General features: G+C 40.3%; 1 protein-coding gene across 1 annotated transcript in view; it reads right to left on the bottom strand.

The window, feature by feature from the left end:
• Positions 1 to 230: 230 nt before the first annotated feature.
• Positions 231 to 13878, bottom strand: part of LOC128689860 (probable glutamate receptor) — a 15642-nt gene continuing 1994 nt past the window's right edge. The window contains exons 2-10 of the mRNA XM_053778357.2: positions 13485 to 13588; positions 8270 to 8360; positions 7202 to 7360; positions 6688 to 6835; positions 6158 to 6375; positions 4104 to 4255; positions 3503 to 3613; positions 2222 to 2382; positions 231 to 295 (exon numbers count right to left, since the gene is read on the bottom strand). Coding sequence (XP_053634332.1) covers positions 231 to 295; positions 2222 to 2382; positions 3503 to 3613; positions 4104 to 4255; positions 6158 to 6375; positions 6688 to 6835; positions 7202 to 7360; positions 8270 to 8360; positions 13485 to 13528 — 1149 coding nt within the window. The 5' untranslated portion in view covers positions 13529 to 13588. The remainder of the gene's footprint in view (positions 296 to 2221; positions 2383 to 3502; positions 3614 to 4103; positions 4256 to 6157; positions 6376 to 6687; positions 6836 to 7201; positions 7361 to 8269; positions 8361 to 13484; positions 13589 to 13878) is intronic.

The raw sequence follows: 13878 nt of genomic DNA, 5'->3' as shown, positions 1-13878 counted from the left end.
ATTGGGGTGGGGTCAGAATGCCCATAAGGGACAGCTGTTGGGGTGAGGTTTGTGATATGGGGGTTGGTGGCAGAGGGAACAGTGAGTGGGTCGTAGTATGTGTGTGTGTGTGTGTGTGTGTGTGTGTGTGTGTGTGTGTGTGTGTGTGTGTGTGTGTGTGTGTGTGTGTGTGTGTGTGTGTGTGTGTGTGTGTGTGCGTGTGTGCATCATGAGACGCACATGGACGTCGTCTACTCTCCTGTGCAACACTTCATCAGGTGCTCAGCAAGAAAGCAAAGGGAACTCACAGCCAATCCTGAAAAGAAATATATTTGTTATTACTAATTAAGTATTTTCATCAAGGTAATTACTTTTTTAGAATAATCACAATTAGGTTAATAATTAATAATAATTGCAATATTTATTAATTGCATAAAAAACTACATATATACATAATAAAAGTAATGATAATAATAATGATAAAATTAATAATGATAATAATAATATAATAATTATAGCAATAATAATAATAATAATAATAATAATAATAATAATAATTATTATTATTATTATTATTATTATCATCATTATTATTATTATTATTATTATTATTATTATTATTATTATTATTATTATTATTATTGTTATTATTATTATACAGTTATTAATATGACAACATCTATTATTATATTAATACTTTATTAATAATATAACATTATTTCAATAATAAAAATGAGTTCATAATTCTTTTAATAATTTTATTGCAGTATAACTAATATCAAGTTAGCATTATTTGTATAGTAATAAATATCAAAATAAAAGTAATTAATATAACATCATATAATAAATTTTTAATTAAATGGCCTGTTAAGTGACTCATGGGGAGGAGCTCTAAACCCGCAGTGCGGGTCGAGATAATTTTCTAAGAAGCACAGAGATGCGCCCTTAAAATAATACGTCCTTCTGATTAGAGATTAATACCACAGTGCTGCCTTCTTGCATGACTTTCTGAGTTAGAGATTAATACCACAGTGCTGCCTTCTTGCATGACTTCCTGAGCTAGAGATTAATACCTCAGTGCTGCCTTCTTGCATGACTTTCTGAGTTAGAGATTAATACCACAGTGCTGCCTTCTTGCATGACTTCCTGAGCTAGAGATTAATACCTCAGTGCTGCCTTCTTGCATGACTTTCTGAGTTAGAGATTAATACCACAGTGCTGCCTTCTTGCATGACTTTCTGAGTTAGAGATTAATACCACAGTGGTGCCTTCTTGCATGACTTTCTGAGTTAGAGATTAATACCACAGTGCTGCCTTCTTGCATGACTTCCTGAGCTAGAGATTAATACCTCAGTGCTGCCTTCTTGCATGACTTTCTGAGTTAGAGATTAATACCACAGTGCTGCCTTCTTGCATGACTTCCTGAGCTAGAGATTAATACCTCAGTGCTGCCTTCTTGCATGACTTTCTGAGTTAGAGATTAATACCACAGTGCTGCCTTCTTGCATGACTTTCTGAGTTAGAGATTAATACCACAGTGCTGCCTTCTTGCATGACTTTCTGAGTTAGAGATTAATACCACAGTACTGCCTTCTTGTATGACTTTCTGAGTTAGAGATTAATACCACAGTGCTGCCTTCTTGCATGACTTCCTGAGCTAGAGATTAATACCACAGTGGTGCCTTCTTGCATGACTTTCTGAGTTAGAGATTAATACCACAGTGCTGCCTTCTTGCATGACTTTCTGAGTTAGAGATTAATACCACAGTGCTGCCTTCTTGTATGACTTTCTGAGTTAGAGATTAATACCACAGTGCTGCCTTCTTGCATGACTTCCTGAGCTAGAGATTAATACCACAGTGGTGCCTTCTTGCATGACTTTCTGAGTTAGAGATTAATACCACAGTGCTGCCTTCTTGCATGACTTTCTGAGTTAGAGATTAATACCACAGTGGTGCCTTCTTGCATGATTTCCTGAGCTAGAGATTAATACCCCAGTGCTGCCTTCTTGTATGACTTTCTGAGTTAGAGATTAATACCACAGTGGTGCCTTCTTGCATGACTTCCTGAGCTAGAGATTAATACCACAGTGCTGCCTTCTTGCATGACTTCCTGAGCTAGAGATTAATACCTCAGTGCTGCCTTCATGCATGACTCCCTGAGCTAGAGATTAATACCTCAGTGCTGCCTTCTTGCATGACTCCCTGAGCTAGAGATTAATACCTCAGTGCTGTCTTCTTACCTGACGCTAGGAAAAGGAACGAGCCAGAAAATGTTTGGAAGCTTAGAGGCGAGAGTCCCTCCTTAATATCTGCTGATGGAGGCCTGAGGCAGAGGCTGGTGTTTGTAATCTGCTCCCCCAGCCACTTGTTCATGAGTCCAGACTCCTTTAGTCGAGCAAGACTGTGGGAGCGTAAGATTGCAAATAAGATATATGTGCAATACTTGGGTATCTTCATTGACGAAATATTTTATCATTGAAGACACCCGAGTGTTGTACGTGCGTCATATTCATCAACCTGCAGGTATTGTATTCCATTAACAATGTGATAGAATGACACGTTTGACACAATCTTGGAACTGTAATTGTATGTGAACACTGACAAAGAGGAGTAGATACCTTTATTAACCACATTGTATCGACTACCCGGTGAGATACCTCAATTCAGTAACTTGATAAAGCTCAGTGTGTGGGTAAAACATCGTTAATTAAGCTGTCCGCTGGATCTAAGTGTCCGTTACTAGACAAGATCTTGCTGATATTGATGCTGAATAAAAAAATAGCCAATTCACTCAATGCTACCGTCTGTCATAAAGCTTAAAAAGTATTTACATGAATTTGTACAAACAGTTTCATAAGCTTGAAAGTGTTTATATATGGAAAAGCTTTTGTACAAAAATTTATTCACAGTTATCATTAATGGTCAACATAATAATTATCTAGCTATTTCAATTATATCTACATAAATTAGACCGTCACTGAAAATCAAGAAAGACTGTCTTCCTGCAGCTGTACTATTTCTGCCTATTTCTGCCTATTTCTGCGCTGCTGCGCACTTAATGCTTTCAGATATTCTACATACTCCGAGGAATAGCGAATTCTATGAATTCTCGTTTGGCTTGATTTTACATACAATCACCTGCCGTATTATCCTTGCGTATCAAGACGGTATAGGTAGTGAGCCTCTCTCAGCAGGCAGTCTCAGTGTAACCAATGTCTCCCGCTATCTATATTTGCTATACACTTTTATATGTTTCGATTTTATCATATTTGTTCACATACTCCCATGTATTTCCTTTTACTTCCATGTGTATTACACCAGGGTAAAAAAATTACACAAGCAGCAAAAGACGTTTATTAGTACGACGTTTCACCTACTCGAAGCTTTATCAAGTACTTGATAAACTTCAAGTGAAACGTGTTTCTGATAAAGGCCTCCTTTTCCTCTGTGTCTTTTTACCACTTGACAACTTAGCCATAGTTCAACTGCATCGCGCTATGCTAGTCAGGTGCGCCACTTACATCTTATTAGCCTTGGGAAGGTACTTGGACTTTGTCTTGAAGGCGATTCCAAGAATTCCGTTAGAATAGACCTTCTCCCGGGAGATGTAGAGATGGCACTTCCCAGTTGTGCTGCAACAGTGACCTGCTAGTTAGCCAACTACCCTGGGATTGTGTTGCAATACTGAACTTTCGGTTAGCCAGTTTCTTTAGGATTGCGTTGCAATCCTATTGATTAACTAGTTGCTCTTTTTTCTCACAAGTGGAACTTGTCAAAAAATCTGAACTTTGTATTCATTATTTTAATACATATTTAACTTATTTTTCCAATTTTTGGCTGCTCATTAAAGAAAGGGAAACAAAATTACGCATTTTAAAAAATGGCTATATAATAAAGCTTTTATTATTATTATTATTATTATTATTATTATTATTATTATTATTATTATTATTATTATTATTATTATTATTATTATTATTATTATTATTATTATAATTATTATACTGTTTGGGAAAGAGTTAAACTAGTAAGGATCATGCAGCGCCTGGGGAAAAGGAAGAGTTGCTCCAGCTCTTTAGATCAAGAGCCGCCGAAGCATAAACTGTGTTGAGATCACCTCACCTAAAGTCCCAGGACATGGCTTTCATCATAGTGGTACTGTCGCAGATAGCTGCGAAGTGGCCTTCCGCGACGTCTTGCCGAGCTGCCCAGCAGTCTTGGAAGGTTCCAGCCTTGTCAGAGAAGACCTTCTTACCTAGTTCGTCCTCCGCCTCCTATGAAAGAATTAACTGTATGACGCATTACACTTCAACTTTTCAGCCCATCCTTCAGCTTTTTGTTAACGCTACTAGCAACGCAAACTTACGCCGTGTGCTAAATATATCTTTACTGTCGGTTAATTATGCATAATTATAGAAAAATATACGTTAACCTAAACAAGATTAACATAGTATACAGTAACATATATTTTAGAGGTGGTGCCATTCAAGACATGCAGAAATGCACGAACGAGAATTCGGTGGAACGTGCGCAACACAACTGGAGAACAGATAGAAAACTGCAAGACAATTTCAACGAAGGTGTAGTCAGTCAGCGCAACGCACAGATTTGCCTCTTATATTAAGGGCCTCAGTGTAATACACAGATACACTTTTATAATCTAGAAGAGAATACAGCCGTGGACTTACAACTGGAGGATCGAGCCATCACAAAGACAGAAATGACTCACCTCTCGCCTTGTGATGGATGCATCATCTCCTTGTGATGTTTAAGCTAAGTATTCCGTCTGGCGTGGGGAAAGCTTTATGAAAATGAACTGACAAATCTGTGGCCAGAGTCAGTAAAGTCTTGAACTTGCAAGTGCGAAATTGGAACTTATTACACAATTTGTTACTTTCACGATAGCGTGATATATCGTTGATTATGTTCAATTATTATGAACCTGCAAGTCTACTGTACCGTCTTGGCAGCATAAACTTTTGAGTTTTGAAATTTAACTTTTGAATATATATATATATATATATATATATATATATATATATATATATATATATATATATATATATATATATAAAACACTGCAACTAGCCGAGGATTCGAACCCATGTCGTTTTGGCCCGCCTGATGGTGAGTGAAAATCACACATGACGCTCTAACCCACTGGACCACGCAATCCTACAAGAATCAAGCACCCAACAGAGCTAGGTGTTTTACCTTGAACCGAAGACATACGGTGATGTGGGTGAATGAACGCATCCCCCATCCTCATGCCTACTTCCTTGATACTAATGCTATATCTATGCAAATGCAGTCAGTGATTGCAACCATTTGGCCTTGTGTATCTATAACCTTACAATACCTTTATGCAGTATTAGTTAAGCGTGTTATACATTGTGCCGACGTTCACATGGGCGCAATATCATGTTATACATTATATCGACGTTCCTGACGGACTTAACATGATGTTATATGTTATATCGATGTTCACGAACCGATCATTTAGATAGGTTATATTCTGCTGAGATAACTGAACTTATAATAGAACGCACTGGGTTCCCTGGTTTATAAGTCTTGATCAACCCATGAAGATACGGTAGAGTTGCGAACCTCGCTGACAAGTGTTTAATTAGTTCATAATTTCCCTTCAATAACGTTTTAAGACGTTTATTGAAATGGCTATTGACCGGGTCAATGCGGTTTGTAAGTTTCATTATCACTAAATAAATGGTTCATTTTACCTAAGAGTTCAACTTTATCTAAAATAACACAATATTGGATTTATTACCTCTCGAGAGATGCAAGGTCTGATCGTCACTGAGTTCCTTGTATGCTTTAGTGAATCTAATGGGCAGTTGGGAGCCACCGGATGGAGTCAAGTCTCATATACCATCCCTTTATATATATTAAATGTGTTGGGCGTTAGGTCACCACGTTTTTCTAGCATGTAGAAAGATTGCACAGCTCTTGATGACGCACTGAGAGGTGTGAAAGTACTTGTGTTTAAGATCTCCATCTCCCATGGCTTGTCTTGCACAAACACACACACATACACACACACACACAAACACATATATATATAAATATATAAATATATATATATATATATATATATATATATATATATATATATATATATATATATATATATATATATATATATATATATTAAATATTACCTCGAAGAAGGCATACATCATTGAGCCCGCCTCTAATCGCCAGGGCAGTTTAGTCTGAGCCACTAACTCAGGTAGGGAGTCAATGGGGATGGTGACCCGTGGAACCGTCAGCATGGCCGTCAGAATTCCGCTGTAAGAGGTCATAAACACGAAGGCTGCCAGGAGCCAAGTGGTCACAACGAGACGACCTGCGTCATTCTTGGGCAACCAATCAGAGCCTGAGGGAGGAAGAAATGTCAACAAGCGTCAGTTAATTTGTCAGTGCAATTGGCTCTCTAAGGATAATTCAGGGAAAGTATAGATAGTTTGGTTAAGTTTCATAGCTTTCAAAATAATTGATGAGTTTACTTTCCTTTAAGAAATATATTTTCCGGAAGTTACTAGTACTAATGTTAAATATACAGTTGTAAAATAATAAGCTTTTCTCTAGTTCACGAAAAATATATTGTCACTTAAAACTGGATGTGTGAGAAGCGGGTTATCATCATAAGGTGAGAAACCCAAATGTTACAACATTAGGTAAGACTCACTTTCCTGTGAGAGTGCCTGCACTGCCCACATCGCTCCCTTGGACCATCTGCTGCTGGTGTTCAGCTTGAAGATCCACTCCTCACACCTATCCATGCTTCCTCGAGCGATTATAACCGACAAAATACTCAGCAGCAGCAGCATCCACACCTGAAGACCAGCTTCAGTTAGCTAATGCCTCACTGTAGATAATTCTCGAAGATAAATGTCATTACACTAATCTTTGCTAAGGCAATCTTTGTTTCTTGGGCTATTTGTGTATAATTAGTCATCATTGCCTAATCAGCAAAGATCATTGGCCAAATAGTTCAACCTTATTAAAATCTTCTTAATCTGCAAAAATTATTAAGTACATTCCGAACGAAGGAAAATTTCACGAGAAGGATGTGATGAATGTACAAGAAACCAGTCCTCGGAGAGTCAAGTAGTTTGCCCACGATACGAAACTAACCAAAAAAGTCTAAAAAACTCAATTAATTAATTGCACAAGCACACTGAAAGAAAATAATTACTTACGGAGGGCGTGAAGGGTTTAACGAAGGCGAAGATATCGTTTTGGATAGCCGGCCGCACCATAAGAATAGCTTGGCTATCACTGTATACGGGCGTCGTGAAGTCGCACACGCTCTCCCTTTCAGGTGTGACGAAGAACGGAGCGATGGCCAGTTCCACCTCCTACGATAACATAATATAAATTATAACAGAGCAATTGTTCATTAGACGACGTTTCGCGGCGACTTGATCACGGTCCACGACCGACCGAAACGCCATCCAGAGATTCTTCTCGAAAGTTTGGAATACTCACGAACATGTGAATGAAGAAGCACTGCAGCAGGCCCATCTGCCCATGTTAAGCAGGTCTAGTAGACGCCAAGCTCACACCCATTCAGCTACCTGTCAAACTGTTTTTACTGCTACCTAATAATTCAGATATAGCTAAAGCTATATCTGAATTATTATCATTTGTGAAATATTGCTATTCTCGAATTGATAATAATAACAATAATAATAATAATAATAATAATAATAATAATAATAATAATAATAATAATAATAATAATAATAATTATATTATTATTATTATATTATTATTAATAATAATAATAATAATAATAATATAATAATAATAATATTATTATTTATTATTATTGCCACTTAAATAATTACTGTACCTCTTTTAGGATTGCACAAGACAATGTGGATGCAACAACATCAATGTCTAAGGCATTGAATACGAGGTCGAAATTGAGAATCATTATTACTGTAATCAAAGGAAAAACCTAACTCATAGAGGGTGATACAGCATCAGGAACAATAGAGACTATCAGCCTGAACGAAAGGAAGGAGACTGTAGCTCGAGTATCTTGGATCAAGAGCCCTACAACAGGATAAAGACACCCCTCCCCTTCCTATTAAAGGAATGCAAATGAGGAATAGGGGAAGAAATCACTGGTAAGAGAAATAAATTTAAAGGATGAGAAAGAACATTCTTTTTCAATATTTTTTATGGCATTAAGCCAAATAATTTTTTTTTAGACTTCTGTAAGATTTTTTTTAGGTTCTTAGAGTCTTCTTCATACTTACGTTTCGCTGGAGCATACCCAGCATACCAGTCCAGGAGCCATTACGCAGAGGACCTCCCCAAAGATTCTCAGGGGCTAGTACCAACTCGTACCTGATGAAGAAAAAGGCATCAGTGAAACGACACAAGTACTTGGCAGTACATGGGGGGTACATGGCAGTACATGGGAGTACAGGAGAGTACATGCGAGAGACAGCAAAAGACTTTTAAGTCCACAGTGAAGGTAACTGCTAAGAAAAACTGTCTGTCTAGCTTGAAGACAGTCGTGTATTATCACTGTATATGAATAGTATATAATAACGACAAGACGAAAAATTAGTCACATGTACAACATCTGGAAATCTTTATTTGTAGACTTTAACCATCCACTTGTTTTATCAATACAAGGACATAATGTGAAGACTGTAGAACTATATACAAATAATGAGATAATAAGTCCCTCAGCCTTGCAATTGGTGAAGAGTGCCAGAGTGCTCTTCTTGTATTGACAAAGTTACTGGATGACGAAACGTCTAAAAACAAAGATTCCCACATGTTGCATGTGTTTAATTCTTCACGTGTATTATCTAAGCATATGAGGCAAAAATAGTAAAGCAGAAGGCTCGCAAAATAAGCATTTATTGTGTCAACGTTGCCCCTTCTGTAATCTACTTAGAGACAAACATTGATGCAATCAATGCCTTCTATTCGGCTGTGTCTTTTGTTTAATACTGTCGGCAGTATGTTGATGTATCCGTAGAAAAGTAGAAAAAGATATTTCGATACTGTTGTATTATGGTAGTGGAGGGAGAGTTTTATGTGTAGGGGAATATATTCTGATGCTGATTGTGAGTGAAGGAGATACTACACTCCGTGATGGTGAGTGGCAGTGTGTGTGTGTGTGTGTGTGTGTGTGTGTGTGTGTGTGTGTGTGTGTGTGTGTGTGTGTGTGTGTGTACTCACCTAGTTGTACTCACCTAGTTGAGGTTGCAGGGGTCGAGTCCAAGCTCCTGGCCCCGCCTCTTCACTAGTCGCTACTAGGTCACTCTCCCTGAACCGTGAGCTTTATTATACCTCTGCTTAAAGCTATGTATGGATCCTGCCTCCACCACATCGCTTCCCAAACTATTCCACCTCCTGACTAATCTGTGGCTGAAGAAATACTTCCTAACATCTCTGTGATTCATCTGTGTCTTCAACTTCCAACTGTGTCCTTGTTGCCGTGTCCCATCTCTGGAACATCCTGTCTTTGTCCACCTTGTCAATTCCTCTCAGTAGTTTGTATGTCGTTATCACGTCTCCCCTAACTTTCCTGTCCTCCAGTGTCGTCAGGTTGATTTCCCTTAACCTCTCCTTGTAGGACATACCTCTTAGCTCTGGGACTAGTCTTGTTGCAAACCTTTGCACTTTCTCTAGTTTCTTTACGTGCTTGGCTAGGTGTGGGTTCCAAACTGGTGCCGCATACTCCAATATGGGCCTAACGTACACAGAGTACAGGATCCTGAACGATTCCTTATTAAGATGTCGGAATGCTGTTCTGAGGTTTGCTAGGCGCCCATATGCAGCAGCAGTTATTTGGTTGATGTGAGCTTCAGTAGATGTGCCTGGTGTTATACTCACCCCAAGATCTTTTTCCTTGAGTGAGGTTTGTAGTCTCTGGCCCCCTAGACTGCATTCCGACTGCGGTCTTCTTTGCCCTTCCCCAATCTTCATGACTTTGCACTTGGTGGGGTTGAACTCCAGGAGTCAATTGCTGGACCAGGTCTGCAGCCTGTCCAGATCCCTTTGCAGTTCTGCCTGGTCTTCGATCGAATGAATTCTTCTTTTCAACTTCACGTCATACTATACAAGTCAGTGACACTGGTCTGTAGTTTAGTGTTTCATGTCTGTCTCCATTTTTAAAGATTGAAACTACATTTGCTGTCTTCCATGCCTCAGGCAATCTCCCTGTTTCGATAGATGTATTGAATATTGTTGTTAGGGGTACACATAGCGCCTCTGCTCCCTCTCTCAGGACCCATGGAGAGATGTTATCCGGCCCCATTGCCTTTGAGGTATCTAGCTCACTCAGAAGCCTCTTCACTTCTTCCTCGGTTGTGTGTACTGTGTCCAGCACTTGCTGGTGTACCCCACCTCTCCGTCTTTCTGGAGCCCCTTCTGTCTCCTCTGTGAACACTTCTTTGAATCTCTTGTTGAATTCCTCACATACTTCATGGTCATTTCTTGTTGTCTCTCCTCCTTCCTTCCTTAGCCTAATTATCTGGTCCTTGACTGTTGTTTTCCTCCTGATGTGGCTGTATAGAAGTTTCGGGTCAGATTTGGCTTTCGCTGCTATGTCGTTTTCACATTGTCGTTGGGCCTCCCTTCTTATCTGTGCATATTCATTTCTGGCTCTACGACTGTTGTCCTTATTCGCCTGGGTCCTTTGCCTTCTATATTTCTTCCATTCCCTAGCACACTTGGTTTTTGCCTCCCTGCACCTTTGGGGGAATCATGGGCTCATCCTGGCTTTTTCATTATTCCTGTTACCCTTGGGTACAAACCTCTCCTCAGCCAAACCTCTCCTCAGCCTCCTTGAACATGGTTGTTACATATTAAATCATTTCATTAATTGGCTTCCTTGCCAGTTCTCTGTCCCACTGAACCCCTTTCAGGAAGTTCCTCATTCCCGTGTAGTCCCCTTTCTTGTAGTTTGGCTTCATTTGCCCTGGCCTTCCTGCTTCCCCCTCCACTTGTAGCTCTACAGTGTATTCGAAGCTTAAAACCACATGATCTCTGGCCCCAAGGGGTCTTTCATATGTGATGTGCTCAATATCTGCACTACTCAAGGTGAATACTAGATCCAGTCTTGCTGGTGTGTGTGTGTGTGTGTGTGTGTGTGTGTGTGTGTGTGTGTGTAAAAGTGTGTATTTTGTGCGAAACGATTATTGCAGTGAAATATTTTCTCACAGGCACACACACACACACACACACACACACACACACACACACACACACACTCACACACGCACACACACACACACACACACACACACACACACACACACACACACACACACACACACACACACACATACGCACAGACACATACACACAGACACGTAGACACACAGACACACAGACACACACACACACACAAAATGCAAGGAGGCTGAGGAGAGGTTTGTACCCATGAGCCCATGGTTTACCCAAAGGTGCAGGGAGGCAAAAAACAAGTGTGCTAGGGAATGGAAGAAATATAGAAGGCAAAGGACCCAGGAGAATAAGGAGAGCAGTCGTAGAGCCAGAAACGAATATGCACAGATAAGAAGGGAGACCCAAAGACAATATGAAAATGACATAGCAGCGAAAGCCAAATCTGACCCGAAACTGTTGTACAGCCACATCAGGAGGAAAACAACAGTCAAGGACCAGGTAATCAGGCTAAGGAAGGAAGGAGGAGAGACAACAAGAAATGACCGTGAAGTATGTGAGGAACTCAACAAGAGATTCAAAAAAGTGTTCACAAAGGAGACAGAAGGGGCTCCAGAAAGACGGAGAGGTGGGGCACACCACCATGTGCTGGACACAGTGCACACAACCGAGGAAGAAGTGAAGAGGCTTCTGAGTGAGCTAGATACCTCAAAGGCAATGGGGCCAGATAACATCTCCCCATGGGTATTGAGAGAGGGAGCAGAGGCGCTATGTGTACCTCTAACAACAATATTCAATACATCTATCGAAACAGGGAGATTGCCTGAGGCATGGAAGACAGCAAATGTAGTCCCAATCTTTAAAAAAGGAGACAGACGTTAAGCATTAAACTACAGACCAGTGTCACTGACATGTATAGTATGCAAAATCATGGAGAAGATTATCAGGGGAAGAGTGGTGGAACACCTAGAAAGGAATGATCTCATCAAAAGCAGCCAACATGGTTTCAGGGACGGGAAATCCTGTGTCACAAACCTACTGGAGTTCTATGACATGGTGACAGCAGTAAGACAAGAGAGAGAGGGGTGGGTGGATTGCATATTCTTGGACTGCAAGAAGGCGTTTGACACAGTTCCACACAAGAGATTGGTGCAAAAACTGGAAGACCAAGCAGGGATAACAGGGAAGGCACTACAATGGATCAGGGAATACTTGTCGGGAAGACAGCAGCGAGTCATGGTACGTGGCGAGGTGTCAGAGTGGGCACCTGTGACCAGCGGGGTCCCACAGGGGTCAGTCCTAGGACCAGTGCTGTTTCTGGTATTTGTGAACGACATGACGGAAGGAATAGTCTCTGAGGTGTCCCTGTTTGCAGATGACGTGAAGTTGATGAGAAGAATTCACTCGATTGAAGACCAGGCAGAACTACAAAGGGATCTGGACAGGCTGCAGACCTGGTCCAGCAATTGGCTCCTGGAGTTCAATCCCACCAAGTGCAAAGTCATGAAGATTGGGGAAGGGCAAAGAAGACCGCAGACGGAGTACAGTCTAGGGGGCCAGAGACTACAAATCTCACTCAAGGAAAAAGATCTTGGGGTGAGTATAACACCAGGCACATCTCCTGAAGCGCACATCAATCAAATAACTGCTGCAGCATATGGGCGCCTAGCAAACCTCAGAACAGCATTCCGACATCTTAATAAGGAATCGTTCAGGACCCTGTACACAGTGTACGTTAGGCCCATATTGGAGTATGCGGCACCAGTTTGGAACCCACACCTAGCCAAGCACGTAAAGAAACTAGAGAAAGTGCAAAGGTTTGCAACAAGACTAGTTTTAGAGCTAAGAGGTATGTCCTACGAGGAGAGGTTAAGGGAAATCAACCTGACGACACTGGAGGACAGGAGAGATAGGGGGGGCATGATAACGACATACAAAATGCTGAGAGGAATTGACAAGGTGGACAAAGACAGGATGTTCCAGAGATTGGACACAGTAACAAGGGAACACAGCTGGAAGTTGAAGACACAGATGAATGACAGAGATGTTAGGAAGTATTTCTTCAGCCACAGAGTAGTCAGTAAGTGGAATAGTTTGGGAAGCGATGTAGTGGAGGCAGGATCCATACATAGCTTTAAGCAGAGGTATGATAAAGCTCACGGCTCAGAGAGAGTGACCTAGTAGCGATCAGTGAAGAGGCGGGGCCAGGAGCTCGGACTCGACCCCCGCAACCTCAACTAGGTGAGTACAACTAGGTGAGTACACACACACACACACACACACACACACACACACACACACACAACTTTAGTCGCAGATACTTACTCAAAATTAATAATTTTTGCAAAAATGTCGAGAACCAGATCCATTGGTCCCTCTATCTTGATTTTTCCATTATCTTGTTCCACTACCTTGGAGTAAGGCACCCACTGATGAAGAGATAAACTTTTATGAATGATATTATCATAGTTATTATAATCATGGGGAGCGCTAAACCCGTAGGATTATACAACGCAGGTGGGGGGGTATGGAAGGTATTCAGGCTCATTTTAGGAAACTGGAGCACATATCTAATTCCCTAGATCATGAGCTCCCCACCAGCGTCAAGGCACCTCCCTTGAGAGGTTATGAATTATAGGTAATTTAATAATAATAATAATAATAATAATAATAATAATAATAATAATAATAATAATAATAATAATAATATTAATAATAA

This window comes from Cherax quadricarinatus, chromosome 22, assembly GCF_038502225.1.
Source record: "Cherax quadricarinatus isolate ZL_2023a chromosome 22, ASM3850222v1, whole genome shotgun sequence".
In the NCBI taxonomy this organism is placed as follows: domain Eukaryota; kingdom Metazoa; phylum Arthropoda; class Malacostraca; order Decapoda; family Parastacidae; genus Cherax; species Cherax quadricarinatus.
This window is presented reverse-complemented; position numbering and strand designations above follow the sequence as displayed.